Here is a 27,952-nt window from a genome sequence, read left to right on the forward strand (position 1 = left end):
TGAGTAGGATTCAACTTCAAAATGAGCCAAAAAAGCAGAATATTACATCCCTCCCCACTTTTCTAATAATTACCTTGGAGCATTGAGTATCTATCAGCAAACTCTGGCACACACATGGACTCACTATAGTTCTGTGGAACATTACTCAATGATGCCCTCTCCTCGGCTGCCTCTGTTAAATAAAACATATATTTAATAAATACATCATATATTTTCTGCAGTTTTAAAAGAATATTAAAAGTGGTTAATCGATAAATTGGATTTTATTTTTATCTTCACTTGTTTTCACATGCATCATATGAAGAATTATGATATCAAATTTTATCATTTAATCCAATTTTCAAATTTAGTCAACAATTTAGTAATTATCTAATTTTCACAAAATGGTTGTAATAACAAAACAATACTGCTCCTGTAAATACTAAATCTGTCTATGTGATGATAAGTACTTTAAAATTTATAAAGTTCACAAAATATAAAACAATTCTAGGGAAGGGAAAGACGGCTGTTATATACAATGAAAATAATAGTATCCAGAGGACCCCATTTTTTCTAATATGGTGATTTTTTACCCATCCTTCTGCCATATAGGCAGGACCAAGACAATTTCTATTTTACTTATGAATGTAATTATCTACGATAATTATAATTTAATGGCAATAGTTATTTTACAACTTTCTTCTGTAAAATATATTCCCCTTCAAAAATAAAGTTCTTTATGTAAACTTCTTGACAATGTAATGTCAAAAGATATTGACTTTTAACTTTCTAATCAGAAGCAAAGAAAAACTTTCTGATTTTTCATTAAATTCCAAAAATGTCGTGTTTTCTGTTATGTATAATATATACCTTTCTGCAAAAGGTCCAGATGTTCCCATAAAATATCTCCCATAAATGGGGGAGCCAACGTAAGGAAATCTTCTTTTGCCATCTTGACAAGAGTTTGTCCGTTCATCCTAAAATTGTTCATATTGATATTCTCCAAATGGAACTCCTGAATAGCCCACTGCAACCACTTTGTAATGTGCGACTCTGTCCACAATGCTGGGTCTGTCAATACAAAAGTATAACTTACAGTTCAAATACTTCACAAAACTAAAAAAAAAGCTACGTTACAAATACAATGATGGTGCAAACATTAACCTTTAAAGATTGAAACAATTATAATCAAACATAACCATTATGTTTTTAATATAGTTAACTCAAAAAGTCTAAAACTTTGTAATTTGTTTAAATCATATTTAGGAGAAGCCAAATTAATATGACAATTTACTGATTGCAGATCGCAACATGAATACCATCTCAAGTGCACATCGCAACTCTGTTAAGTAATTAAAATAGTCGTTTAAACATGTGTTTAATTAGTAAATACGAACACCTTGATAATCAGGTGGCAGGTAAAATAATGACCAGCTTATGAAACACAGGTATTATAATTAAATATGAACATCGGTATTGTCTCCGGTATTGTCTCTGCGGACCTTGGAACAGATTGTATCACATGTCATTCTATTCTCACAAGGGACACTTAGATCATAGATTCATCATCATTTAATAGTCATACTATTTAACTGCATTTCTCGGGTGATCATTTTTTTGATGTATTGAATTGCACAATTTTTTTTAATGAAAAATATTATTTTTCTTTTTTTAAGTAATTAAGCCTTCTTAAATTTCAGCATGGGAAAGGTTGCTTTAAAATGTAGATAACCATAACAGAAATTTGTAAATGCTTTTAAAAAAAATTTAAAGCATTAATTTGAACTAATCTAAAAATTCAGGCAATTTTTTGTCTGTAATAAGTATATATTATGCAATATGAGTATGATAAATGAAGAAAACAATATCCTTATCCTAATTTGAAAACTACAAATGATGATTTTGGGGTCAAACGATGAATGAAAAATTACTCTGTAATAAGAGCATCACATGGAATACAAAATTACAGTAATCAACATAATTGTTTCAACTTAAATTTGTCTCATTTGATCAATGGAAAATGCTACTTTATTAAGGGCTAGACTTGCTTTATAAAAACCTGGAGTGGCCAATCAAATTTCTCAAGTGCTTTTTTAGAGGCATTATATATATACATTTCTTTTTTGTTTTGTTATGTTTATTATTAGACCTCAGTTTGCTTGTAATAAGAGGCTAATCAACTTAAAAAGAAGTCAGTTTTCCTCCTCTGTAAAGAAAATACTGTTCATTCATGAAATTTGACATTTTGTTGATATGTACCTTTAGCGAAGTCGTACTGTACTTTTTCAAAGCTTTTGAAACTATCAAGGAGAGCCTGTGACATCTTTTGAGAAGTTCCTGGTGTCAAAGGGAGAACCTGGGTAGTAACAGGTATATCTGCAAAGAATAAAAGAAAGATTCATTAAAAAAATGTTGATTACATATATTTTTTTTCAATTTTATAAGTAAGTTTGACGCATAAAATAACTTTCAACTGTATTCTTAATGAACATCAATTTCTTTTATTTTTTCTTCTTGTATACTTCATTGATATTCTGATAACCACTTGAATATACTTGGACCTATTGCATTATGTAATGCTTATAAATGTCAAGTCAAGATTCTCTTAAGTATTGAAAGAGTTATCTTTCTTTGTTGTCAAATAAATGATTCACTTATAAGCACACAGGTGATGGAATACTCAAAGCTGTCTACAAAACTATATTTTTCTATAAATAATGCAAATTAGGTGGATTACTGAAAATCAAATTAAACAACATTCATTTCTTTTTGTTTGATTTCCTCTTCATAATGCAATTTCTTAAAATGAATCATTGAACCATTGACCTTTTTTTGAGAGCTTTTTGACCTTTAATCCCTATAATCCAACCAATCCTTTATATAGTACATGCTTATTTAATATGCACAAGGTGAGCACAAACAGGTATAAAAACTGATGCTTTTATTGCATTTTGATATTTCTCAAAATATTTAACAAGAATAATATAATTTTATGTAACATTGCAGATTTGAAGCCAATTTTTGACATGGCAACTGACACCATATTTTATGATTGTTCACTTGAACTCCATTTAAATATAAGGTTTTATGTAACCATAATTACAACAGGTACACAAATAAACCACAAACACTGACTCATACTTTTAAATTTAAAGACTGTCCTAGATTTCTAGCCTTTGACCCTATTTCACACACTGTATCTTATTAGGTACATTCATAAATCTTATGTTAATAACCCTGGACCACATGACTTCTTTATGAATGAAACAGCTGCCATGGGGGAAAGCTCAAAATGTGCATCAGTCACACATATACAAACACATATGGTATATCTATCTACTATATCTTATCTTTTGAATCTTTATTTTTTGTTAAATCTGGAATCCATTAAGACTGTCACAAGCTTTATGCCAACTTGAATTATCATTTCATGGATATGAAATATGGAATATGAAACTCATTCATGTAAACGGTACATCCTGATTTCACAGAACTGTTTCCTCTTGTAACAGGCAAGGCTGGGAATGGGGTACTACAGGTCAAATGATTAGGAAACATTGTCCTGGTTCTACAGAACTGCTTCCTCCTGTCACAGGCCAGGCTGGGAATGGGGTACTACAGGTCAAATGATTAGGAAACATTGTCCTGGTTCTACAGAACTGCTTCCTCCTGTCACAGGCCAGGCTGGGAATGGGGTACAATAGGTCACATGATTATCATTAGGAAATATTGTATCCTGATTCTATGGAAATGTTCACCCTGTGAATTCAGGGAATAGGGTGTAACCATTTACATGATAATAGGTACTGACTGATTCCATCATTTATTGAGAGTCTGATATGCTATGGTAGTGTACACTTATTCAATGCAGATAGGGTATGCTAGGTCACATGACTAAGTAACCTTGAACTTTTTTTTGTGTTTTTAGGTTGCTGGAACATTAATGTGTACCAACCTTATCATTTACTCATATTTATAGATGAGAACAGCTGTATGGGTCATAAACATGATCTTTACAACACTTCCTTATAAGATAGGATATTCCAAGGGGAGAAAAACAACAAAAGGGCAGAGGAATAGAATAATATATCCTTCCTTGTGTAATATGGGCATTCCAGGTTAGAACACAGTCTGATCTTTGGTAATAAAAATGCTTTTCAAGAAATAGCAATAACAAGTTTGAGTGTCCATTACAATATACTTCAGAGGATTTTTAAATGAAAATGTCATTTAAAACCAATGTTATGGCAAAAAAACTATAATAATGAATCCAAAGTTTAAAATGTGGTAATGGTTTAATACTGATACTGTTACAGTATCCATAATAAGAAAACAGAACACAAAAAGAAAAAAAAATATGAAGCAAACCATAAAAGCCATTTGTAAGCCATCAATAGGAGTAGCAAGGTTAATTTTCATAAATAAGTCAACAGGCCAAAACCCAAGAGAGTCATTCAAATAGAACTGATTTTAAAAATTTATCTCCATCAATAGATTCATAATTATCTATTTACACAATTCTTCATGTTTGAAAAAAGCTAAGAATACAAAAACTCCTATTTTTGTTTTACTTCCATGGGCAATGTCATTAGTGCTTCCATGTTTAAGTGCTTTGTTAAATTTTTAAAGTATCATTTTATTTTTAAGTTATGGCCTTGACCTACAGAGAGATTGTGTGGGTGTACATTAGCTGTCAGATATCATTAATTCTGACAAAAAAAGCCTGGCGGTTTTTATATTATGCAAGTTGACCTTCATCAAAGTAGAGTGACAGACTTTTTGTGGTCAGACACAGGGGGGTGGGGATGGGCATTTAAATGCACACGCTATTGAAGTGGTAACCTATTCATTGACCTGTGACACGGTACTAATTACTTGATTTAAAACACTCCTTTCATCAATAAATAAAATATGATATTAAACAACAGTCATTTTATTGGTGAACACGCTTTAATTCTTCCTAATAAACAAAGGAATTGCACAATTATATATACATGAGTTTTGTGAAATGCATTTTGTGTATATTTGCATTCATATAATTGGTCACAAACTTATTGATAAGGGTTTATATGACAATAAATATTTGAATTTTATTGAATTTGAGTTGAATTGAATTTAAAGTGTGAGTGTTTTTTTTCTAAACATCTGGTGATGAAATAGTAAGTTGCGGCAGTTAAATTTTTAATGTTTTGAAATTTGAAAATTTACCTTTAATTTACAAAATACATACTTCACTTGACTGATTGATGAATATTTGTTTTGTTTAAGTCCAGTGGCAAATATTTAAAAAAAAAGGTAAAGAAAAAAATTAACTTGACCAAAAGAACTTTTAAATTAAAATCCTACCTAACATCCCTAGCTTGTATTCCAATATTGTACCTCTTCAAAATGACCATACAGGGGAGGGGAACAATTATTTCATTGGAAATCATTAAAGATAAAGGGGGGTGAACTCCATAATTACCTCCCCTTATTATTATTACATTTTAAATGAAGTTAATGAAGTTGGATATTTTTATTGCCAATGTAAATGTTCTATGTGACAGATTAATTATACAGTTAACTTCAATTTACATCTAAATCACTGATTAAGGTTAATTTCTAACATATGGCCAAAGGGCACTGACCAAAGAAGTTTAATATCATTAAATTCAGATGAAAGCGGCCATTCATTTTAGACATTTTTAAGCAATAACTTTTTCCTTTATTGGCTTATTTATATTCTACCCAACATGCCAAAGTACCTGGTAAAATTCAACATAAAAAGAAAATTTAATACATCATTATTACACATTTTTTATAAAAACTATTTTTTCAGAAACCAAAGCAATCTTTATAAATTTATATCACATCATCACACAGTTTAGTTTCCATGACAACTCTTTCTCAAACATACATCAAATGACCATAACACACCATGCTCCTTGGCCTCTCCATAATTTATAATTCACAGAAAAACTCCCCACTGTAGACAAGCATCAAACCATCAAGTCCTTACCACAGACCACTTGTAGCTTTGATATCAATATAACATAGAGCAAACCACCCATTATCAAAGCAAAAGACTCTAGCAACCTAAATCTTCTTTGAACTGTCTCTCTCAAGTTCATATAGATCTCACTTATCAATGTTCAATGCACATTTGTTAATCACTACATGATATAAAGTAGATATTTAGCACTTGGAATCTTTTAACTCCTCTTTCATATAAGTTTTGTCAGTTTTTCCAATTTTACGAACAAGAAAATCTTCAGAATGAAGAAAAGGGTTATACGACCTGATAAAATTTCAAAATTTTGATTGTTTCCCTCAACCAAAGTTGATATATGTATAAAACTGTCATGATACTCATCTAAGATTATGTAAGAATTTGGAGTACGTGACAATTTCAACTTTTTGTAAGAAAAAATCGGAAGTTATCAATTTTTTTAAAAGGATTATCTAAGGTAGCCATCGTTCTGACAGAGCTTAAATGATATTTTACACAGTCACAACCCCTAGAGTGTCTCCTGTCATCAGCATGTTAAAGTGCCACCTGATTCCTAACGTAGCGAGTACATGTATTTTTTAATTAATTACTGGAGGAACTAAGTGGTTATATCCTTGACTCTGATCTGAAGTACCAGTAGCAGGAAACCAGCTTTATGTCGTCTCTGATTACAAAACTGATATAAATTTAAATTAATTCTTTTTAATTCAAAACACTCTTAAAAACTTTACTAAAAGCATAAGTGTATAGGAGTTTCATTACATCTAAAAATTTGAATAAATTATTTTTGAACTCTGCCGGTAACTCTGAAAATACTACCACTGATAAATAAAATCTGAAATATTTTTCAGGAATAATAATTTAGATTATATTTGATCTAAAAATAACTAAGTTCCTTATTTGTTTTTTATTTTTTCAATATGGTCAAACAATGAATTATCTTTGAACTTTGAAATTAGATTCCATGACTAGTGGGAACTTTTTGAGGAAATTATTTATAATAGAAGGTCATATGTCAGTGATCTCAACAAATACAAATTAGATTGTTAACGTTTACCCCTAAAATAATTGTGAATAATTACAACAAAGAAATCCCCTAGTTCCCTCTGGGATATAACTTGTAAATTAATATAATTTCTGGATCTTCTTCGTTTATCATTATAACATACATGTACCTTTAAACAAAGGAAAATTAAATCAAGTTTACACCATTTTTTAAAGACTTTTTATTGTTGAAGTGCTCCTCCCCCCCTGAGGCATGTGTAATTTCTATGATAAACCATAGTTAGTTGATCTACAATCTATAATTTAACTTTATTATACAAATTATATGTTGTTTAACAAGTCTGTGATTTTTTTGTAGATTGTATACATGGACAGAGTGACTCCTTTTATCATGTTTAGTTATCAGGAACATGAATTAGTAGTTTATTACTAAGTTTTATCTAACTGACATAACATGTGTAAATTTAAGTTAAAAGATGTCTTAAATATTCTGCTTTTGTCATCAAATTGTTCACTTTAATGTTGTTTTTGTGTTGTAGAAACAAATTTAATCTAATAATTAACTCGTTACATATATCTTATCTGACATCTTTATATCATTTTAATGTTTACTTCACTGATTAACAAGAACTACAGTTTATTTTCATCTTGAAAAAATAACTGATGTCCACTTATTTTCAAATTCAAACAAAAGAGTTGGAAAAAGGGGAACAACTCTTTTGACAAGAGTGCAGTGTCAATGTACTTTAACTAGGTCATTATCCACTACCCAGAATTCAATTTGTTTTCCTTATAAAAAAAAAATGTATTGTCAATTTAAAAGAGACATTTAAATAACATCTAGAATCCGAGTCAAAATTCAAAGTATCATCTTTATGTACCCATTTTGTTGTTTTGAAAAAAAATTCTTATATTTTCATAATATTTTATTACTATCCACCATATGATTAAAGATGCCTCAAACTTGCAAGTTTGATATAGTTTGGCAAGTTTAAACTATTTTATCTAAATATAATATTTCAACAAGACAGCAACACAACAACTAAAAGAAAAGAAAAAAAAAACAACTTTAAAAGTCAAAGTATAGTCTGCAATAATAGTCAAGCTTATATTACCACAAGGTTTAAAGTTGTCAATAAATTTTAACATTTAATATCTGGACTATTAAATATTCAAATAGCACTATGTTTCATCAATTGATCAGTATTGATTTTGTGAGGAAATAAAATTAAAGGTGGCTATATTTTTATTGTGTACTTTCTTATCTTTTAACAGTTATCTTCTTTTTTTCTAAACTTTAAATCTTTGAAACTTGCAGTGATTAATTTTCAAAAGTAATTATTCAAAAACAAATTTCTTCGATGTTTACCAAAAACGTTTAAGTCATCAATACTTCTGTATAATTTCAAACCGTGTTGCACATTACGTTTGTTTTTGTTAAAACATCAAAAGTTATCTGCAAAGTTATATATGCAACTATCTTTCTTGGCAAAAGCAATATACCTGTTTTATTTGTATTGCAAGGTTACACCCACGAAAATTGTTCTTAATTAATTAAGGACCAGTGCAAACTTATAAAGAGGATTCCCTCATATCAAACGTATTCATCTGGTGTAAACATGCAATGAGAAGAAAAACAAAACATCTTCAAATACCATTATCATTCATTTAAGTAGCAGCATATAATTAGGGTAAAAAGTACGAAACTTTCTCACGAAACCTACACTTAGTCAAAGTAATGCCCAATACAATCTAATTTTTTTAAATGTTCAAAATTTTTTATGAGAACGTCTAGGACTTCGAGATCATTCCTTTTTTCAAATTTATCAAACACGATTTTACCGATTTTTCCAGTTGCGGTAATTTTGTTTCAATGACTGATGGTTTGCACGTTTTCTGGTGTAGGAGTTTTAAAGATTATAGAAATCTTTGGTTAATGAAGTCAGATTAGCATGTAGAAGAAGATTCTGGCGTGCAGTGTAATGATCGGGTTACCATCACCTGCCCTAACTGTTATGATAATTAAGATGATGAACACAGGTGTTTTATACCAATGGAATAAACTTCTGACCCAATCCAAATAAATAAACACAAGATTTACATTTTTGAACTGAGATGCATGATTGAAAAGTATCTTATAATTAATTATACTTTACTAGTCAGCAAAATGCTTCATAAGTACTTTGTCTATTCTATTCCATCAAGAATAACCTCAAACATCAAAAGAACATGTTATTTCTAACCCTTGCCAGCAAGCCTTATTAAATTATTTTTTTATTTCAAATGTTTGAAATAAAATTTCTAGAAAAAAACTCAAATAAGAGGTTTGATAAAGCTACAATAACTTTGAGTAATTAAAATGAGCTAAACAATACCAATGAGTACTAAGGTCTTTGACCTTTAATGGTTTACTTTTACAAATTGTGACTTGGATGGAGAGTTTTCTCATTGGCACTTATACCACATCTTCTTATATCAATCTTAACCTCATTTTCCATCTTCTCGTAGTTAAACAAAAGTTGACAAAATAACATTCCTGTATTTGCATGCAATTTATACTTTATACAATTGGAAAGAATAGATGTGTCATGGATAAGGACATACAAAAAATACTGTGAAAGGCCAAGAAACAGTCAATATGCCAAAGAAGCAGGGCCATTATTTGAGTTCTTCATTATGACTGTTGCTCATCCAAGCACAGACCTGATGAGCACAGACCTGCAGAACTAACATGAACATTGCTTTCAATTATCATTTCCAGTCTGGTTGGTCAAATTTTAAGATAATTTAAGTTGTGTGTCACTTAATTAAAACTTTTTAAGTCTAATAGCCAGTCATATTTCCATTATAGCACCACTAACAGCCATGTTAAAAGAGTGCATGTGACTCTCATGTGACACTCGTGTGACAAGCATGCAGCATTTCTGCCATTTACATCTTCCATATTAAGGAAATGCATTTAAATAATAGACATCTAAATTATCAATTACAATTTGGTAACTGTCATATAAACATCTTATTATTAATCATGCAACAACTAAAAGGTATATGCAAGCTCTTAAGACCCTAATGCGGAAGTTGCGCAGGTCACACGCATGCAAAAAAGGAACATGACAGTCCCATCGCTGTAGACCACAATTACTGGTACTTACCAGAGGTTAAAACTCTGCCGTTAGTATGCCACGAGGGAAATAATGATGCTATTCCCTTACTCTTTGTACCACGTTCTATTACCATATTCTTTTCTTTCTGAGTCATTTATAAAATTGTACATTTGAATCAGAATCCATTAATGTTTCTTTTGTCCAAAAGAAATATTTAATCATTCATATTCAACATGGATTACACCTTTTCCCATCAAGGTATTACGAATCAAGGTAAAAAAAAGTTTTGAATCCTAAGATTTATTAGTGGTAATTGTTATCGTTTTAGTCTCTGCTCTCCTTTTAAAAAGTTCTTAAGCAGCTGTTGATAGTCACTTTACTTTGAAAGGTTCCAATTGTTCTGTCACTTCTGAAGAAATGTCTTAAAAGTTATGCAAGTTTTCCAACAATGGTCAAAGTTTCTTGTGTCAACTTTAAGTTACGCAAATGTGAGCAAATAAACACTTGAAAATTGACCAGCATTTACACAAACAATAATGTATATCTTTCCACCTGTATCAACAGATAATGTAATCACACCTTCCCGTCCATTAGAGAACTTTTCTGTCTATCCCAAAATCACACTATTGCATTGTCTTCACTAATCCTCTATGCAAACTTTTTTATGGCCTACATTAATTTTTCTACACACTTTTTAATTCATATATTCACCCCTGGGAATTTTTTACACTAAACAGAAAACTTTATGAATGAAACTAGATTAGCCAGCAGGGTTCCATAAATCACTAAATCATGTAAGCTCCAATCAAATTCAAACTAATTTACATAATATATCTAAGCTCCACCTTTAGTTGTATTACTCTAACTTTTATGAATGAAAGAGTTGCTGCTTTAGTTTACATATAACAGCGTGGCTGACCTACTTACAAATTTCATTAATAAAATCTACTGAGGTTCTCCCAAGGGGAATTATATGTTTCTAGATTTCAAATTAAATATGCACGACTCAATGGCTGACCAAAGAAAAAGTTTTTAACAAATATTTAAATATTTAAATTCTGTTTGCATAGTTGACAGGCTAATTTGTGAACAAACTGCATATTAAATGATCTTTGAAAAGTTTTAATGAGATGTACACACATGTACATAATACCTCTACTATATAACATTAAATGCAAAATTAAAATTAACTGCTGTTTGAGCAGACATAAATGCAAAAGCGATTCTGCAATTGTGCATCTGTTTTATATATGTGTTGCATAATTTTTATATATTTTAAAATAAAAAAAAGAACTTTAAAGTCACATAAAAAAATATGGACTAATATATGTTTTTTTTTAAATTGTCATTATAAAATAACCCATCTTTCATTGATAAATTTCCCTGTGTCCTTGACATTTAAGACCACAAACACAAATATCAAATTTGAACCACAAAGTTAATAGAATTGATAGTTGCCTTAGAATTTTATTGTTCAGTCAGAAATCTAATTAAAAATGGACACCACCACACCTTCACAGAGAGACAAATTCCCCCATCTCCCATCAATATCAAGGACTATACCTCTAATTAGATAATCTAATCTAGTCTAGATAAATTCAATGCCCTGGGGATCAGATAGCTCTGTAAGTTATCAAACCTTCAAAGAAGTTTAAACTATGTTTACACTGTGGTCAAATTTGTTTAAATTTATAGCAATTTGTATAGAAAATTACCAGTATACAGATAAATTATACAGAAAATTAGATAAATGTGGTCAACATACACTTTCGTTCATTGGCTTAATTCTGGCAGTATGTCAAGGTGTGACCACAAAAGTTTAAAATAACATTATTTAGACCAGCAGTTTCAGATATATGTTCCTTGTACGTTTCATTCCCAATCCATTTGATCATGCACATATTAGTGTAATCATGTGCACTTTTTTTCAAATGAACATTGAGGAACTACATCTTGATATCTCTAAATATGTAATTAAAAAATATCTTATTAACTTTTCATTTAAATTGTTATAGAAGTCCATATTGGCTAAAAAAATTCCAACATTTCACCTCATTTTAAGTAATGACTTTTTTACATATACAAAAGACAATCCATATACCATGAACTATAATATCTGGTAAATTATATGGTCATTACCACAAGACACTTGTATAAGTAAGCTCCCTTTCTCAAGAAAATTTGGCTTGTTTGGTAGTTTTTGGTGCAGAAATCGTTTATCAGAGAAATTGTTTTCTTTACTTTGGTTTTTCATATTTGTCAAAATTAAAATTTTGCTTTTTATGTTAATCGAATGATGCAATTCTGTGTCTTACGCATGGTAAAAGCTTGTACAGCCTCAACAACGGAGGAAACATTACGAAACATTACGTCAAACAAAATTTCTAAGTCTACTCATCACTGAATTTTATTATGCAATCTTTCATAGCCATAGGGTTGTACATCAATAAAAAGACAGCTTCTTCCTTAATGTGTATATATTTATATAGATATATATATCATTTATCAAAACAAAGGCGCAATTTAAATTTTTAAAACTATTTTAAACCAAATCTTCCTTTCAGCATTGAATTTATATCAAATGACAGAATTTTGAGAAAAGCACATAAATTTTAGTTTGATTCATTACCTTTCAACCTTTTAATTAAATATAATTTATAAATGTCCTTTTTGCATATAAAATGATTTTTTTCCACCTTGCATCTGTTCCTCTATTTAAATGTTTATCTTTATCGAAATTATTCAACCGTGATAAACCGTTGCATTGAATTTTGGCTAATAGTTCAATGATTTGTAAATTTATTCTGATTCAAAATGCAATATAAATGTATAACTTGACACCGTTTCTTTTTTTTCAAATGTCATACTACTTGACACTTCTAACATGGTGAAAAGCTTCCATCATTGTCAAATATATAACACACTGACAAAAACGTTGATCCCCCTTCAGCTAACTTTAACAACAAGTGCGAAACATAATAATTTACTTTTTTGGAGGCATAATAGAAATAATTATTTATTTTTAATTCTAACGGAAATTGTAACTATAAAGCCACTGGGCTGGAAAGGTGTTTCTTTGACGGAAACTTTCTGCATGGGAAATCAGAGGGTTCACCTGATCCCAGCTTATGCCGCAACATCTTTTCAATTTGTTTAATTTCTTACACAATTAGTGTCAATTTTCTTTAAAGTAAAAACTATCAAGCATAATCAATTGATCTTTGAAGACCCAAAGTCTAATACCTCTACATAAAATTAAAAGTTAAATAGTGTGATAATACCTCTACATAAAATTAAAAGTTAAATAGTGTGATGGCATTTAACAGATGTTTAGGCATAATTTTATATTTTTCAATTCGATTAAATATTTTAAAAACTTTTCTCTTCAAATAATTTCCACAGAAATCATATCTGCATTAATGGTACATTTATGCAACAATTATGATCATTCTTAACATTAATATGCATTGACAAGCTTGCATAGAATTTATAATGTTACAAAAAAGGCTAAAAAATATGCAAGAAGCACGCTAAACTTTTGTTATTAAAATTATATACATTTTTTAAAATTTAATTTAGACTTAATTTAAACCCTCCAAGTAGTAGCTAATTCAGTCTTAAAATCTATTGGCCATCATTATAACATTAGCAGACTGCCAGAGCTCCCAGGTGCTTACTTCAAATCTTCAAATCTGAATTTTAATGACTTATTATAATTAATATTACAAGCACCAACCTCTTTTCCTCTCCAATTCAAGAAACTTTTGTAAATTGCAAATATCTTCATCAAAGTTAAGTAAGGTCATGAATGGCCAACTCATAATATCCGAACCAAACTCTTGTAGGAACATTTTGAAATTAACTGTTATTTTTTGAGGGTGAAGAGTTTTATAAATGCAGAGTTGTTGACACCCCATTTACTTATCCCTTCCCAGAAGACCTTAGATTTTTGTTTTTCAAAAATATTGTTGACAAAAACAAGAGGACACTTACAACACACTTATGCTATGAGGATTACTTATTTAAATTTGAGTCGTGACGCAGCCGAGATAATATAATGCGGATATCCCGGGTATAACTGTATCTATTTCTAAACATGAAATGTACACAAATCAAGTGTTTTTGATCTGAATATGAATATAAGCGTGACCGCAGGTTTACCTAACAAATAAAATCAAGGGCACCCATTGTGTAATAGTGTCACCAAAATCTTAGATAAATCTATTTATTAAGTGCTCTTACTATTGAGCTGCTATTTATAAAGTAGCTTATTATAATAAAGTGTTTGATTGGTGAAAGCCTTTCAAGTTGTTGCTTTACAAATTTAAATGGGCTTAAAATACAATATAAATTTTCATTCTAGGAATAAACAATTATTTATAGCTTTCATCATGTTTTTCAAATTTAAATCAAATTTTAAATTAATGAGGTTGTTTATACACTCAATAATAAATAAAGAAGCCGTTAACTTTCTAAAAAGTTCTTGGAATTGATTCTATTTTTAAATAAAAAATCATGATTTTCATTATATTAAGTAAATAAGCTTAACCCTATTGGACTTCTTCAGACATCATCAGATGATATGTCCAATATTTAGAACACTAAATGCCACCTTGACAGTACCATGAGTACTGACTGTCCAAACAATTTTATGTTGATTGTTTTCCATTTCTCATACCCATCCTCTTTCAATCATTTAAACAAAAAACATAATAATAATAAAATTTTGTTTACACCTAATCATTTTCATAACCATTTCTCCGACACTAAAATTGGTTAGACAATGAAATCTCAAAAAAAAAATTTTAAGGAAAACTTAGTTTTTAAGCTATAACTGGTTTTTTTAAGCATTTTTTCCATTTTCAAGACTAAATTCGAAAACATGATATATTCTAAGGTTAAAACAGCACCACATATCACTAGATAAAAGATGTTAACATTCAATTAGCTCTTAAGTCACTGGACAAAAATTATAACATCTCTTTAAATTTTTCTTTGCTTGAAAAAAATCAAAGACGATTTCCAGATTGAAGTCTTTTTATATAACATCAACAGCTGTTGATCTGCTAGCAAATCTTACTTCACAAAAAAAAAATCTGACTTTATCCATAAAGTGTACCAAAACATTCATCCTTCCTATGTATCAAACATTTTTAATTGAAATATGATTTTTAAAGTTCCCAAGCAACTTGTTGTAGGGCAATTGAAGGTTAATGTTCTAAGTGGCCAATGCAAAATGAGAAATTATGGTTTCAGGGAATTATGATGTTTAGATTAAATATAACATCTGGTAATATAAAAATGATCACTGCTGAAAAAATAAACTGCTAATGAAACCTTCCTATAATATTTAGACATCTTGTTACCAATGCTGTTAACTTAATCTACAGGTTTTCAAAGCAGTTCAATTCCCATACTTTTATTTACCATCAATTTATTCCAACTTTTGAAACATTGTAGAAATCCAAACAAAAAGAACTGTGTGTAACAACAGTTAATTTAAAAACTTTAGATGTCAAAGGTCAAAATTTAAAATATTGTGCCTTGTCTTCTTGAGCATAAATGGTTTAGAGGAACAATTTTAATAAACTTTTTTGAACAGCTGACTGAGTTATCTCTCTTAAACTGTTATAAAGATATTTCAAAGTATTTGTATAGACAATTTTCAAACTTCAATTCTTATAATTGTTAAATTAAAAGGGTCAAAGTGGTCTTTTCTTCTTCAATTGGCAACTACTTTAAAAGTTTTAGAATTTTCAGTTTTATCAATTTGCAACAAATGCTACATAAAAAATATAGACTTTCCAAAAATCATATCATAAAATTATCTGCATGGGAATATAAATTTTAGCTTTTAATTTTTTTCCTGAAAATTTGACTGCAGTATACAACAGGATAAATTGACCTCTCTAACTCATTGTTTAAATTTATTTAATCCATTTTTTAAATGAATATAATTATTATACATACAATTCTGTGATATTTCCTTAACACATATTTACATGGAAATATTTTCCTATATGAAACAACGTACCTAAATTGTACAGTTCGTAAAATAGATCAGGCAACATACTTGTATCTCTCCAACAGTCTTATGAATTATAATAACTCATTTTTAGAATGACTTTTTATAAGTATTTCATCTTGTTTTTGTAAGAAATCCTCTTATGACTTTTACTATTGTCAAATCTGATCCTAAGTGATAATTAATCCTTATTTTGTATAAATGTGTTATTATCAAATGGGTTGATTCAATCATCACACTTTGTGGGGGATTATCTCCCCTCTGAGAACTACAAAATCTTAAATGTCAATAATCATAAGCAAAGGCAGCATATCTAAGACAAATATAAAAACTTCTTTATCACGTCATTAGTCAATTAAGTATCTACAGTTTTGTTTTTCAAAAGTACTAACGAAATGACTAGACATTTATAAAAAGGTCATCAGTTCAAAACTTTCTAATAAAAACGTCATCAGTTCAAAACTATCTATTTTACACATACAAATACGTCTTTAACAATAAAACTATGAAAAAATTGCTTATAAATGAAATCAAAAACATAAGTACTAAACAATTATTTTGAAATAAAAACAAGTCTTCAACAATAAAAATATGAAACAGTGAAAACATTTTTTTTTTAAATAAATTCAAAAAGTTTTCAATAAATTTTTTTTTTTTTTAATTAAATCAAAAACCTCAAAATTCAAAATTCTTCTATCATGTCAAATCTCGTAACAAGTTGAAAAGTAGTAAAATTTACTTCATCATAAAGTTAACAACAACCAAGAAAATTTGACTGATATATCTCAAAATTTGCTATAAAAATACAACACAGAGGTTTAATTTACAAGCCAAAACCATTTTAAATCACTTTCAGTTATGATAGTTAATGTTATAAAATTATATGTCCCTAATTTATGGATAATAAAAACATACTAAATATAACTGATATATCTATGGTAACATTTTATAACAGAAAATAAATATGAAACCCCCTTACAATTCATTAACTGTGACACATCTACTTAACACATATTCATCAGAATTCTTATTAAATATCCATATTTACCCTAATTTATCCATTAGTAGGGGGGAAAACTTCATCAGATAAATAATATTTGGACATTCTACATCCTAATCTATGAAAATGGAAGTTTTTAATAAATACAAATTAAAAAGATTTGACAATGTTAAGTGACTGGCACAATGTCCTGAGAGATAATTTAATATAATTTATTGAACTTTTTTTTCTTTCTAGGCCTCCCAGCTACAGAATAAATTTATAAGAGCTGGACAATTTGTCAACATCCATCTGACACAAACAATACTTGTCACCCAGATGTCATTTGAATTATCGGAATAACATTTTAATTTTCAACAAATTGGCAAGAACATTTTAATATAACTTATTTTTTTACAAATTATTTTGTGTTCTGGGAAAACTCTTCTCAGTTTGCAAGTTGCATCCTAATTTCAATCCTATGGACAATGTCTGTTTTTCTGGGTAAAAAGTTCAATGGATCTAAACTGACATTTACGTCAATTCTGTTTCACAGTTTGGACATTCCATCACCTTCCTGACATTTCCGAAACACAAAGAAATAGGTTTAAATGCTGTAATTGTGATACAGATTTCTATCAAGAGTTTGGAGTTTAAAACATTTCAATGCAATTCGAATAAATACAAGATTAACAAGAATGTGTCCATAGTACACGGATGCCCCACTCGCACTATCATTTTCTATGTTCAGTGGTCCATGAAAGAGGGGTCAAAACTATAATTTGGCATTAAAATTAGAAAGATCATATCATGGGGAACATGTGTACTAAGTTTCAAGTTGATGTAACTTTAACTTCTTCAAAAACTACCTTGACCAAAAACTTTAACCTGAAGCGAACGGACGCACAGATGAAGGGAGGCACAGACCAGATAACATAATGCCCCTCTACTATCGTAGGTGGGGCATAAAAAAATACTTCACAGCCGTTCATAATATGGAAAAATGAAAACAATTTACAAATTATATGTTACTTTTAAAATACAACACTGGCCTTGGCCAGGAAAAATAAAATTTGATCAATAGTTGAAAATTTTACAAAATTCTATAAATTCGAAGCAAATATTTTTTTCTTCTTTCAGCAATGCATAAGAATGCTACACAAAGCCTAACTTTGACCTGTAATTGTTTTCTGTATAACCATTGTGACTTTGATGGAGAGTTGTCTTTAATATTGTCACTGATACTTCATCTTATTTCTATATAAAGATCTATCAGTTGTAGCCACATTTACTAGAGATTTGTTTCCAACCAGTACTTACATATTTCAGAGAGTTTTAACTTGTGAAACAAGATTGCTTAACCAATACTGTTAAAATAGACACATATTTCTGAAAGTTTGGAAACATTTGAAATTACTATCAATACTGTTATTCAAAATAGAACAGTAAAATTATTGATGTAAAGACAGATTTTATCCATGGTTAGGCAAGCATTCAGACTTAAAAAGACAATGAAACTGCCTCATTTTTCAAGACCCACATGCCAACTATCAAAAATCGTTGGAGAGACTAATATCACAGAAGCATGTTGGAGAACGAAACTTGTACATCATCTTTTTATTCCTGTAGATCGTTTCCAGCGAATGATATCTACATCTGGAATATTGCTGACTTGACAAAATTATGAGTTATACATGTGTTAGGTATATACAATGACATATGCCAGACAGGGGGAGTGAAGCATGCTTCCATTACCCGTACATTAAAATACATTATAAACTTCGCCACTGATCACTATTATTTTGTAACTATCATGGTAATTAATATCACTTTAAAATAAAAAAATAAAACGGAAGCAACGTCACACGTGCAACGTCAGAATGAAAGGATCTTACAATGAAATTGGCAACTGTTTCCCCAGGTCTGTGGGCAGCCATGCAGGCCGAAAAAAAAAGAATTCTATGATATACAACTTTTAAAAGGCCAGCATTTTATTTTTTATTACATTGGAAAAAATTGAAATTTTTCATCTAATATAGGCTAAAATTAGTAAAATAAGAAGTATTACAGGGAGGCTGAAGCTATCAAAATCTAGGATTATATCTATTGTGGGCTTAACAGTATAAAGATAATCTTAGCATTCAGTATGTTAACATTAAAGAAATGGCTTTGTTCTATTTGCTTTAAAAGTTAAGTGTGAGGTAATATGAAAACATAGAGAAAAAGTTTCAGAAAAAGATTTCTACGGTGTTATTGGTATACAAAAATCTTTTATCTTATATTATTTTCACAACTTCCAGAAAAAACTTTTAGATATCAGAACTTTTCTTTCACCAGAGCTTGTCACTCATGAAATGAAGTGTTTGATAATTTAATTGCCTCTATTGTGTCATTGTTACTCAACCACTTAAAAGATGAGTGATTTATTTTAATATTTGGCACCTTATTGTTTGTTTACCAAATTATAGATAATAAATTTCTGTAAAAATTACAAATTACCCCTTAAAAAAATCCCTTTGAAAAGACCTCATATTCAATTACTGCTATGAACCAATTATCAGTAAGTTAAGAAAAACAATCAATACTAAAGGTAAAAAAAAGTTATCTTAAAATTGATTTTTGTAAAGTATCTGAGATTAAGAGGTCAATTATGAATGTTAGTCCCTTATCAGAGTTAGGTCAAGACAAATAACAGTTTTGTAACATATAAAATCAATCTGTAAACAACATTGTCATTTCTGCATCAATGAATCTAGTTTATAAGGTTGTCAATACTATATTTTATCCATCCATCACATCATAATAGGACAGATATTTTTGCAAATTCATTGTTGTTCAGGTTTCTTTTCATTGCTTTTTGTATCCATTTAAGCTAGACTACAGGTACTTAACAAAATGATTTTCTAGTGCCATGGTTTGTAAAAAACACAAAACACAGTAAGTCAGAAACTGGGTGCTTAAGTACAAAGAAAAGAAAGACTAAATATAAAAGTTAAGTAGATGCAGTGCAAATGCCAATGAGACAATTTTCCAGCTGAGACCAAATAACTATGAAGTTGACACTTAAGGTCACTGTCACTATACAACCTTCAACAATGAGAAGAAAGAAAAACAATTTAAATACAGCATAGCAAGCTATTAAAGGTGACAAAAGTAAAAACTCATTAATGGCCTGATTTATGTACAAAACAATGGACAGAATAATGATATACAGGAAACAACCACTGAATCAAAGGCTTCTCACTTGTTTTTTCACTTGTTAATATGCAAATCAATGTTCGCTGAGTAGTTTGATATAAGCTTACATGCTAATGTATTGTGGTCATGTCCTAATCATGATTCTGTTTTAAATAAAATTGGGTTTCTTTGCATTTTCTTAATATTGGTTCTCAACTTTCCTTAGCAACCAAGTGAAAGTGTTTCTATATGTCATTTCATCTCATAATCTTCCACATCCAATATGGAAAACTGCACAAATAGTTGCTCCTCTGATAGGTTTACATATTGACCCACTATTGCAGATAAAAACTGAGAGAGCACCATTAAATAATGAAGATAAGCTTTACATACAAGCAGAATAACAGCTTTATGACCATGTTCTTTGCTGGGGATTAAACAACATCAAGCAGTGTTTACCAGTAAAATATCATCATAAACAACCATTATTGTTTTATTTACAATTTATACTATCTCAATCATTTTTGGGTAATACTGATTAAATGGTACTTTGTACTGAAAAGCACATACTTATTTAGACTACTGGAACACATGGTATAATACTAGAATCTAAAACTATAAGCATGTGTAGAAAATCTGAAGTTGCATAATGTTGTGATGATGTCAATATGGGTAAATGTGTCATGCTTCCAAAACTTGAATCAAAGAAACCACATTGACAGGGGCTGCTCATGTGAAATATATGGTGGTACAATTTAGAAGTTTTATACCTAACCACAAGCCTCATATTTGTGGCTTCTATATGTTAGCTGAGACATGGCCAATGTGTGCTTTTGGACATTTATCACTTTGTAACTGATTGAAGTTGTAATTAATGAAAATGTACAGCAATCAGACCTTTTTTTATGTTTATATTTAAAGAATAAATTCCAAAATGTAACTGAAGAAATACATAATGAATTGTTTCATTGATGCAAGTCTGTTGTATTTAAGAACCATGAGATTGATATGATTTATGGGAAAGGTTATAATACCATCTACCACCAGTGGTTGGTCATTTACTTCTGGGAGGTCATCTTCCACAGCTGGTTCCTTAAGATATAATGACATAACCAAGAAAAGACTGGGCAACCAGTTTGCATAATATGGGTGCAGCAACTTAAATCATGTAAATCATTGCAACAAAGATGTTTACTGAATTTCTGCTTCATTGATATTTTTCAAGACTTGATGAACTTAATAAATAAATAAACAGAAAACTGGCATTAAACAAAGCTGTCAAAAGAGAACTTACTGGAAGCAAAATCTTATGCAGAGCATGTAAAAGCCAACTGCAGAATTTCAAATATATGGATTTTAGCAAGATCTGATATAAAGTGGTGAAAGATTAACATTAGCAGAAAATGAATTGTTGTATAGATAAACGCTTTGTTATCTAAACAAATTTATAAAATTTCACAATACATGTATGGTAGGCCACCATCTATGCAAAATAAAAACAATTGACATTATCTCTCAATTTTTGTGAAATATTATGTCTAGTCATTATGTTTATACTTTTCAAGAAGTTTTATGAATGAACTTTGCAATAGAGATACACAAATTAAATGCAAACAGCTGTGTCTTATGGCTCTTGAGTTAATATTGTGTATTTACATACAAACGATCGTATAATGCCAAGTATAGGTGATAATTAACAGAAAATTAATGTCTTCTCTTGTCATGTTCTAGTTTTGTTATTAATTATAGGTATAACACATTAAGCTATTTATTATGCAGGTGATATGCATCGAGTACACATCCTCTCCTGTGGGGAGCCCCTGTAAGTTGCTAGGTACCTGTTCTCTATCAATCTGTGCTATTTACTGTTATCTTTTCCACATCTTTTTATGAATGAAGATAATTTGGAGGGACAATGTCAAAACAATTTTCGTTAACCACTGACATTGAAGAGTTATAAAGTCAGTGGTTAATTTCGTACCACTTTTGAGTCAAAACAAAACAAACGGCTTTTAATTTTAATAAAAGATTACTTAAGTTTCAATGAGGATATGACTAATACAAGGCTTACATGAAAAGCAGTTAGAAAATTGCTCTTCTTTATATTCCGTTTCAAAAGCCTTGCCATAAAAATCTTTTGTTTTTAAAATTCATTAACATATAGTAATTATAAACATCAGGAAACATTGCTATTCATGTCAGGGAAGTAAATAACAATAGACTTTAAATAGCACTTAAAAACAAAAAAGAGCAAGCCTATCCCAATATTAGCGTCAGTTTCAAGTATAAATAGACTTTACGTCAATTTTTTAACCATATAAACAATGATCGTCATCTTTTTTTTATATCTGTGTCACAGACAAATTCTAATTAAGATAATTAAATAAAAGTTGTAGGAGTATTCATTAATTACATATGGTATCATTTATTTACTTACAAACAATTATTACAACATTAATGCTATTCATTAATTGTGACTTTGAAATTAGGCAATTTTGTTTACACGAATGCACAATTTAGTCATATTTACAAATCTTTTTATCTGACTGCTATCACTACATATAGTTTCTTTGATTTACCAGATAAAAGTAATTCCCTCCTCTCTTCATAAACTTCAATAAAATGTTTTGAATATAAAGAAAAGAAAATAAATACCCTTATTTCCATATATATTTAATTATAGAAATCCAAACCCTCAAAACAGATAGTCTAAGAGAGACAACTCTTACAACATGTGATTATTCAGTCAAATCATATTTCCAGACTTTTCAAAAGTTACCAGTGTTTTGAAAATGCAACATCTACTTTCAAAGATCACTGACTTCAAAGAAATGTTATCCTATTTTTATTAGTATCTACATAAAAATACATATATATGCATAAATTGCATCAAAAATAGACTGAAATTCTAATAATTAGACTTTTTACTAAAAAAAGATAATTGAAGTTTCAAGGATACATCTTTTAAGGAGTGCAAGAAATAAAATAATATGTCAACAATTAAAATACAAGAAGTAAGTCACATAAACATACATGAAGCATGCCTGGAATACGTAAGTTATATCAGGTCGTAGTAGGTTGATATATAGAGGACCTGATCCTAGGCCACAATGACATTAATGTATCTGTGTCTTAAATTAAAATAAGTAGGTGTTATAAATGTTTTCAAAGTTGTATAAATGTTTTCCACCTTGCCATCAGAATATCAGAATGTATCGTACGACTTTTGTCATGTAAAAATGTAAATATGTTTTGTAAAATTGTATATTACAGAATTATAATGAAAAGAATCGAAGGTCCAAAAAGGGGTTTCAGCAGCAAATTTTAAAAACATTTATAATGCTGTATGAGTTTCAAAGAAATTTCATGTTTTAAAATATAGAGATCAAACTTGCTCTTCTGCTGTAACAGATTTTTGTAATTTATACCGATTTTTTAATTGAAAAACTTGTATAAATCACTTTCCTTACCAAAACCTCTTCTAAACCCACATAAATGACTAAGATCGTGATGGATTTAGTGTATTAATTAAAGATTGACAAGTTTGATTGTCTTGGTATAAGGCATCACCTTGTTAAAACATCAGCCCATATAGGTAAACCTACAATCAATCTGTCATATTTACCAGTTCATATTGTCTTACAGATTACTAATTTATGGAGTGTAAAACTACAAAAGTTTACAAACATTAATTAAAACACAACAACTTAATGAATTTTATGAATGAGTTTTATGACCTGTTATAAACATTGTAAATAAAAACAGCTTTACATGGCATAATAAAGTAGCTAGGACTCTGCTTGAGGGTAAATTTAACATTATTTTTCATCAGACATCACATGTCATCACATGAGCACAGTAAGGACTGCAGTTAAATTGCATAATCTAAGTCCTAGCAGAATTTCTGGTTTTAAAACGCTTAAATACATCCCTGTCCCCACTGCAACAAATTTGTTTAGAGATCTTATATTCCATCAAAACAAGCTCGATAGCAATAAAACACTAACTTCATCTATAAGCTATACCATTACACAGTAATAAACAAAATCAAAAGTCCATGGTCGTAATTAGGTCTTTAATGTAAACCCACATCAAGTGAAATGGTAACTAGATCTGAAATTACCTATGATACAACAATCCTACAAACTAAAATCATCTGGACATATATAAAGATAGCACATTTGAAACAATAATTCTATTCATATTACCAAACAAAGGCCAAGAGATTCAATTCTGTAAAAAGACAAACAGAAAGGAAATTCTGATATTTCAAGCAAAAGTGGTATCACTATTGATATGCTGTAATGTCATGTCTCCTGGTTGCCTTTTACTGGCACAATAGAATAGTCTCAAACAGTACACTGGGAAAAAACAAAATGGCAGCCATAACAAGCATGATGAAATATTAGTTCCTTGTATTTACTACTAGAATATGAATCACAAAACTAATTATTCAATATGTCTCAATTAAAATCATTCTATACGTGCAAAAACACATGATGACCAACAGACTTAGTAGATATCAAAATTCTGGAACAAATAGTTATTTTGCTACAAAATGTCAATCTTATGTATTTATTGTCTCAAAACACTAGCAAACATTGTCAAATTGTTATGGTGGCAAAATCTCTGAAAGAATGAAAGGGTACTGACACCTATAATAGAAAACGCTATTTCGGGTTTCACTATTTGATAGCAGCCAAACATGGTATTCGTATATAACTGAACAGTCTTTTTCAAGAGAAGGAAATATGTCCACACAATTGAACAACCCTACTTTCACTACAATACATATACCATCACCAGTCATTGCAGTCAATGTTAACAAAATAAAAATAACAAGAATTTAGTCAAGGGCAAGAACTCAGTTCGTATTGTTGCATAAGCATACTGACAATCTACAGACAAATCAAAATTTATTGATGTAACTTCATCAAGGGAAAGAACTCTCTCCAAACTGTCACATAATGACTACGGTACTTACGCGTTATATATACCATCATTAGACAAATCTGATTTGGTCAAGGGCAGAAACTCTGTCAACACATGGTATGTTATGAATACTTACCATCATAAGACAAATCTGATTTGGTCAAGGGCAGAAACTCTGTCAACACTGCTATGTAATGAATACTAACCATCATAAGAAAAATCTGGTTTAGACAAGGGCAGAAACTCTGTCAACACTGCTATGAAATGAATACTCACCATCATAAGACAAATCTGATTTGGTCAAGGGCAGAAACTCTGTCAACACTGCTATGTAATGAATACTTACCATCATAAGACAATCTGATTTAGACAAAGGCAGAAACTCTTTACACGAAGACTACTTACCATCATCAGACAAATCTGAACAAATTGATGGAACTTTGTCAAGTGAAGGAACTCTGTCAACACTGCTGCCTGATGACATACGATCAAAGCTGCCTGGAGAGGGAACCTGATGGTCATCAAAACTGTCCTGTCTGCAAAGTCTTCCTCTGTATACCTCCTCCAAACTGTCTTGTCTTGATGAGCCATGGCTGTCAATGCTGTCTTGTCTGCAGAAATTGTACCGATCTTCAATCACAACTGTCAGCTGGGGGTTGTAGTGTACCTGCAATATTAAGAAAGAGATAAAATTAAAGATATGGTCAGTTTCATATGAAAAATCGTGACCATCAGGATGAAATGAGGCAATTCATACTATGATTACCCAGATTATAGTTATTGTTTGTATACCGGTATATATTAATCATTATGTATGTATCTTTGTCTTTTAGGGATGTCTTTTCATTTACTTTAACTGTTTTGAAATTTTATAGAACCCATGTTCATGACGTTAGAGTATTTTTCCATGTTGAGTGCAAGACTAACCAACTAAGAGCCATCTTGAATTTCAGACAAAGTCATCTGAAAATCTAGACAAAAACAATCATTGGAAATCTTTTGGCAAAACAAGTTGAGATTGTTACATTATTTATGCCATGAAAATGTCTACATGGGTCCTTACTTCTTAATCAGAAAAGTAACTTCAAAAGGGACCCAATTTATCAGCAATTTTTAATCAAAATCAATGCTGTAAGAGCAGAAAAAATGATTAATAAAAGTATAAGTGTTATTCCATATGTTGCCTGAACATGCATGAAATAGTTGCAACTGGACATCATGCAACTTTCAATCAGGATCAGTGATTAATGGCTTATGCTGTTTCGATTCAATTTGGTTGGTTGACAAAAAAATCTGGTATGGTTCTCAGACTTTATTCACCACAACTTTTTGCCTTATATTTGTTTCAACAACCACAGTGATTTTAAAGGACGATTTTTGATCTTGAGGTTAAAACATTTGATTGATGTCGAACAATCAATCAAACACTTTGCGCACAGTGACCTACAAGGCACTGGTACTACATGTACCTACAACTGCAGTGCAAGTTTATCGTTATTAATTAGTAGGTTCTTTATAGGATACAGGTCAAGTGAGAGTTCATTCGTTTAAGTCCAATCACAATTAGCAAGCAACAAAGTACTTCAACAATATCAATTTTATGGCAAAGTTTCAAACAAATAGGTTTGTTCTAAATAAATAGTCTTTATAATTGGCGATAATGTCATGCAACTTTCCGACTCAGGTAAAATTCAGGGGTAGATAACTATTGATTACTTTAGATTAATTGTAGTATAATTACTTAGTCTACAACATTAATTGCCATTTTCCATTAGACTGCTATTTCTGTCAACAGATTGATTTTACACTGGTCTTTAACATAAAAATCAATCACGTTTTATTAACTTGAAAACATTTTTCTGTGGTCTAAAAGAATACTCGAGTAAACACAGCATTTACTGATGTTTTTTTTCCATAAAAGAAAATCGTGATTGCTTAATTGAGAAGTTGTTAAGTGATACATTCAAAGGTAAATTGACCAGAGATTTTTTTTATATTTTTCTATTGACAAAGTCATCTTTGTTTATTTTCAATAACAGCAAGATTGTATTAGAAAATTTCATCATTTCTAAATAACTGTACAACAGCCACAGTGGCGGATCCAGAAATTTTCCTAAGTGGGGGCCCACTGACTGACCTAAGAGGGGGCCCGCTCCAGTCACGCTTTAGTGATTCCCTATATAAGCAACCAAATTTTTTCCCAAAAATGGGGCCCTCCCTAAATCCACCTCTGAGCCAGCTTGATACTTATTAGTGAAGGGGATTATCATCCTTAATAATAACTACAACCAAAGAAATCAAGACAGTTGGTATAAATAGAGTGGACCACTGATGTTACCAACATCTATCTAGTACTCAACATGTTCATGTATACAGCCAAAATATAGAACAAAAGGAAGATTGATTGATAGATTGGTGTGTAATGCCTCTTTCAAGGAAATACCAAGTCAGGAATATGACAGTTGTATTTCAATTCGTTTGATGTGTTTGAGCTTTTGATTTTGCCATTTGTTAAGTATCTTCAGTTATGTATATTCCTTTTATATGATGCTAAGCTTTAGGGTACAAAAAACTTAGATATCTTAATACAACTTCAAACCCAAACTTCAATATAGTGATGAATGAAGGGACGGATGTGGAGACCGGAAACAATTTTACTCCTGGACTAAAATTAATCAACAATTAACAATTTACTGCAATGAACTTAAATAAAAAAGATTGGACAGAAAATTCAGAACACACCTCATTTCAATATATCAAAA

At 30.1% G+C, this 27,952-nt stretch overlaps 1 protein-coding gene across 3 annotated transcripts in view; it reads right to left on the reverse strand.

The window, feature by feature from the left end:
- LOC143079340 (protein C-ets-1-like) overlaps nucleotides 1-27,952 on the reverse strand; it is a 37,519-nt gene that overhangs the window by 5,946 nt on the left and 3,621 nt on the right. The window contains exons 3-6 of one of the 3 annotated variants that reach the window (XM_076254594.1): nucleotides 25,596-25,857; nucleotides 2,239-2,355; nucleotides 850-1,050; nucleotides 74-172 (exon numbers count right to left, since the gene is read on the reverse strand). In XM_076254594.1, coding sequence (XP_076110709.1) covers nucleotides 74-172; nucleotides 850-1,050; nucleotides 2,239-2,355; nucleotides 25,596-25,857 — 679 coding nt within the window. Of the gene's footprint in view, nucleotides 1-73; nucleotides 173-849; nucleotides 1,051-2,238; nucleotides 2,356-10,125; nucleotides 10,793-13,813; nucleotides 13,928-25,595; nucleotides 25,858-27,952 lie in introns of those variants that run through there. The other 2 variants (XM_076254595.1, XM_076254596.1) reach the window with 2 other exon arrangements.

The sequence above is a fragment of the Mytilus galloprovincialis genome, chromosome 6 (genome assembly GCF_965363235.1).
Source record: "Mytilus galloprovincialis chromosome 6, xbMytGall1.hap1.1, whole genome shotgun sequence".
Classification (NCBI taxonomy): Eukaryota; Metazoa; Mollusca; class Bivalvia; order Mytilida; family Mytilidae; genus Mytilus; species Mytilus galloprovincialis.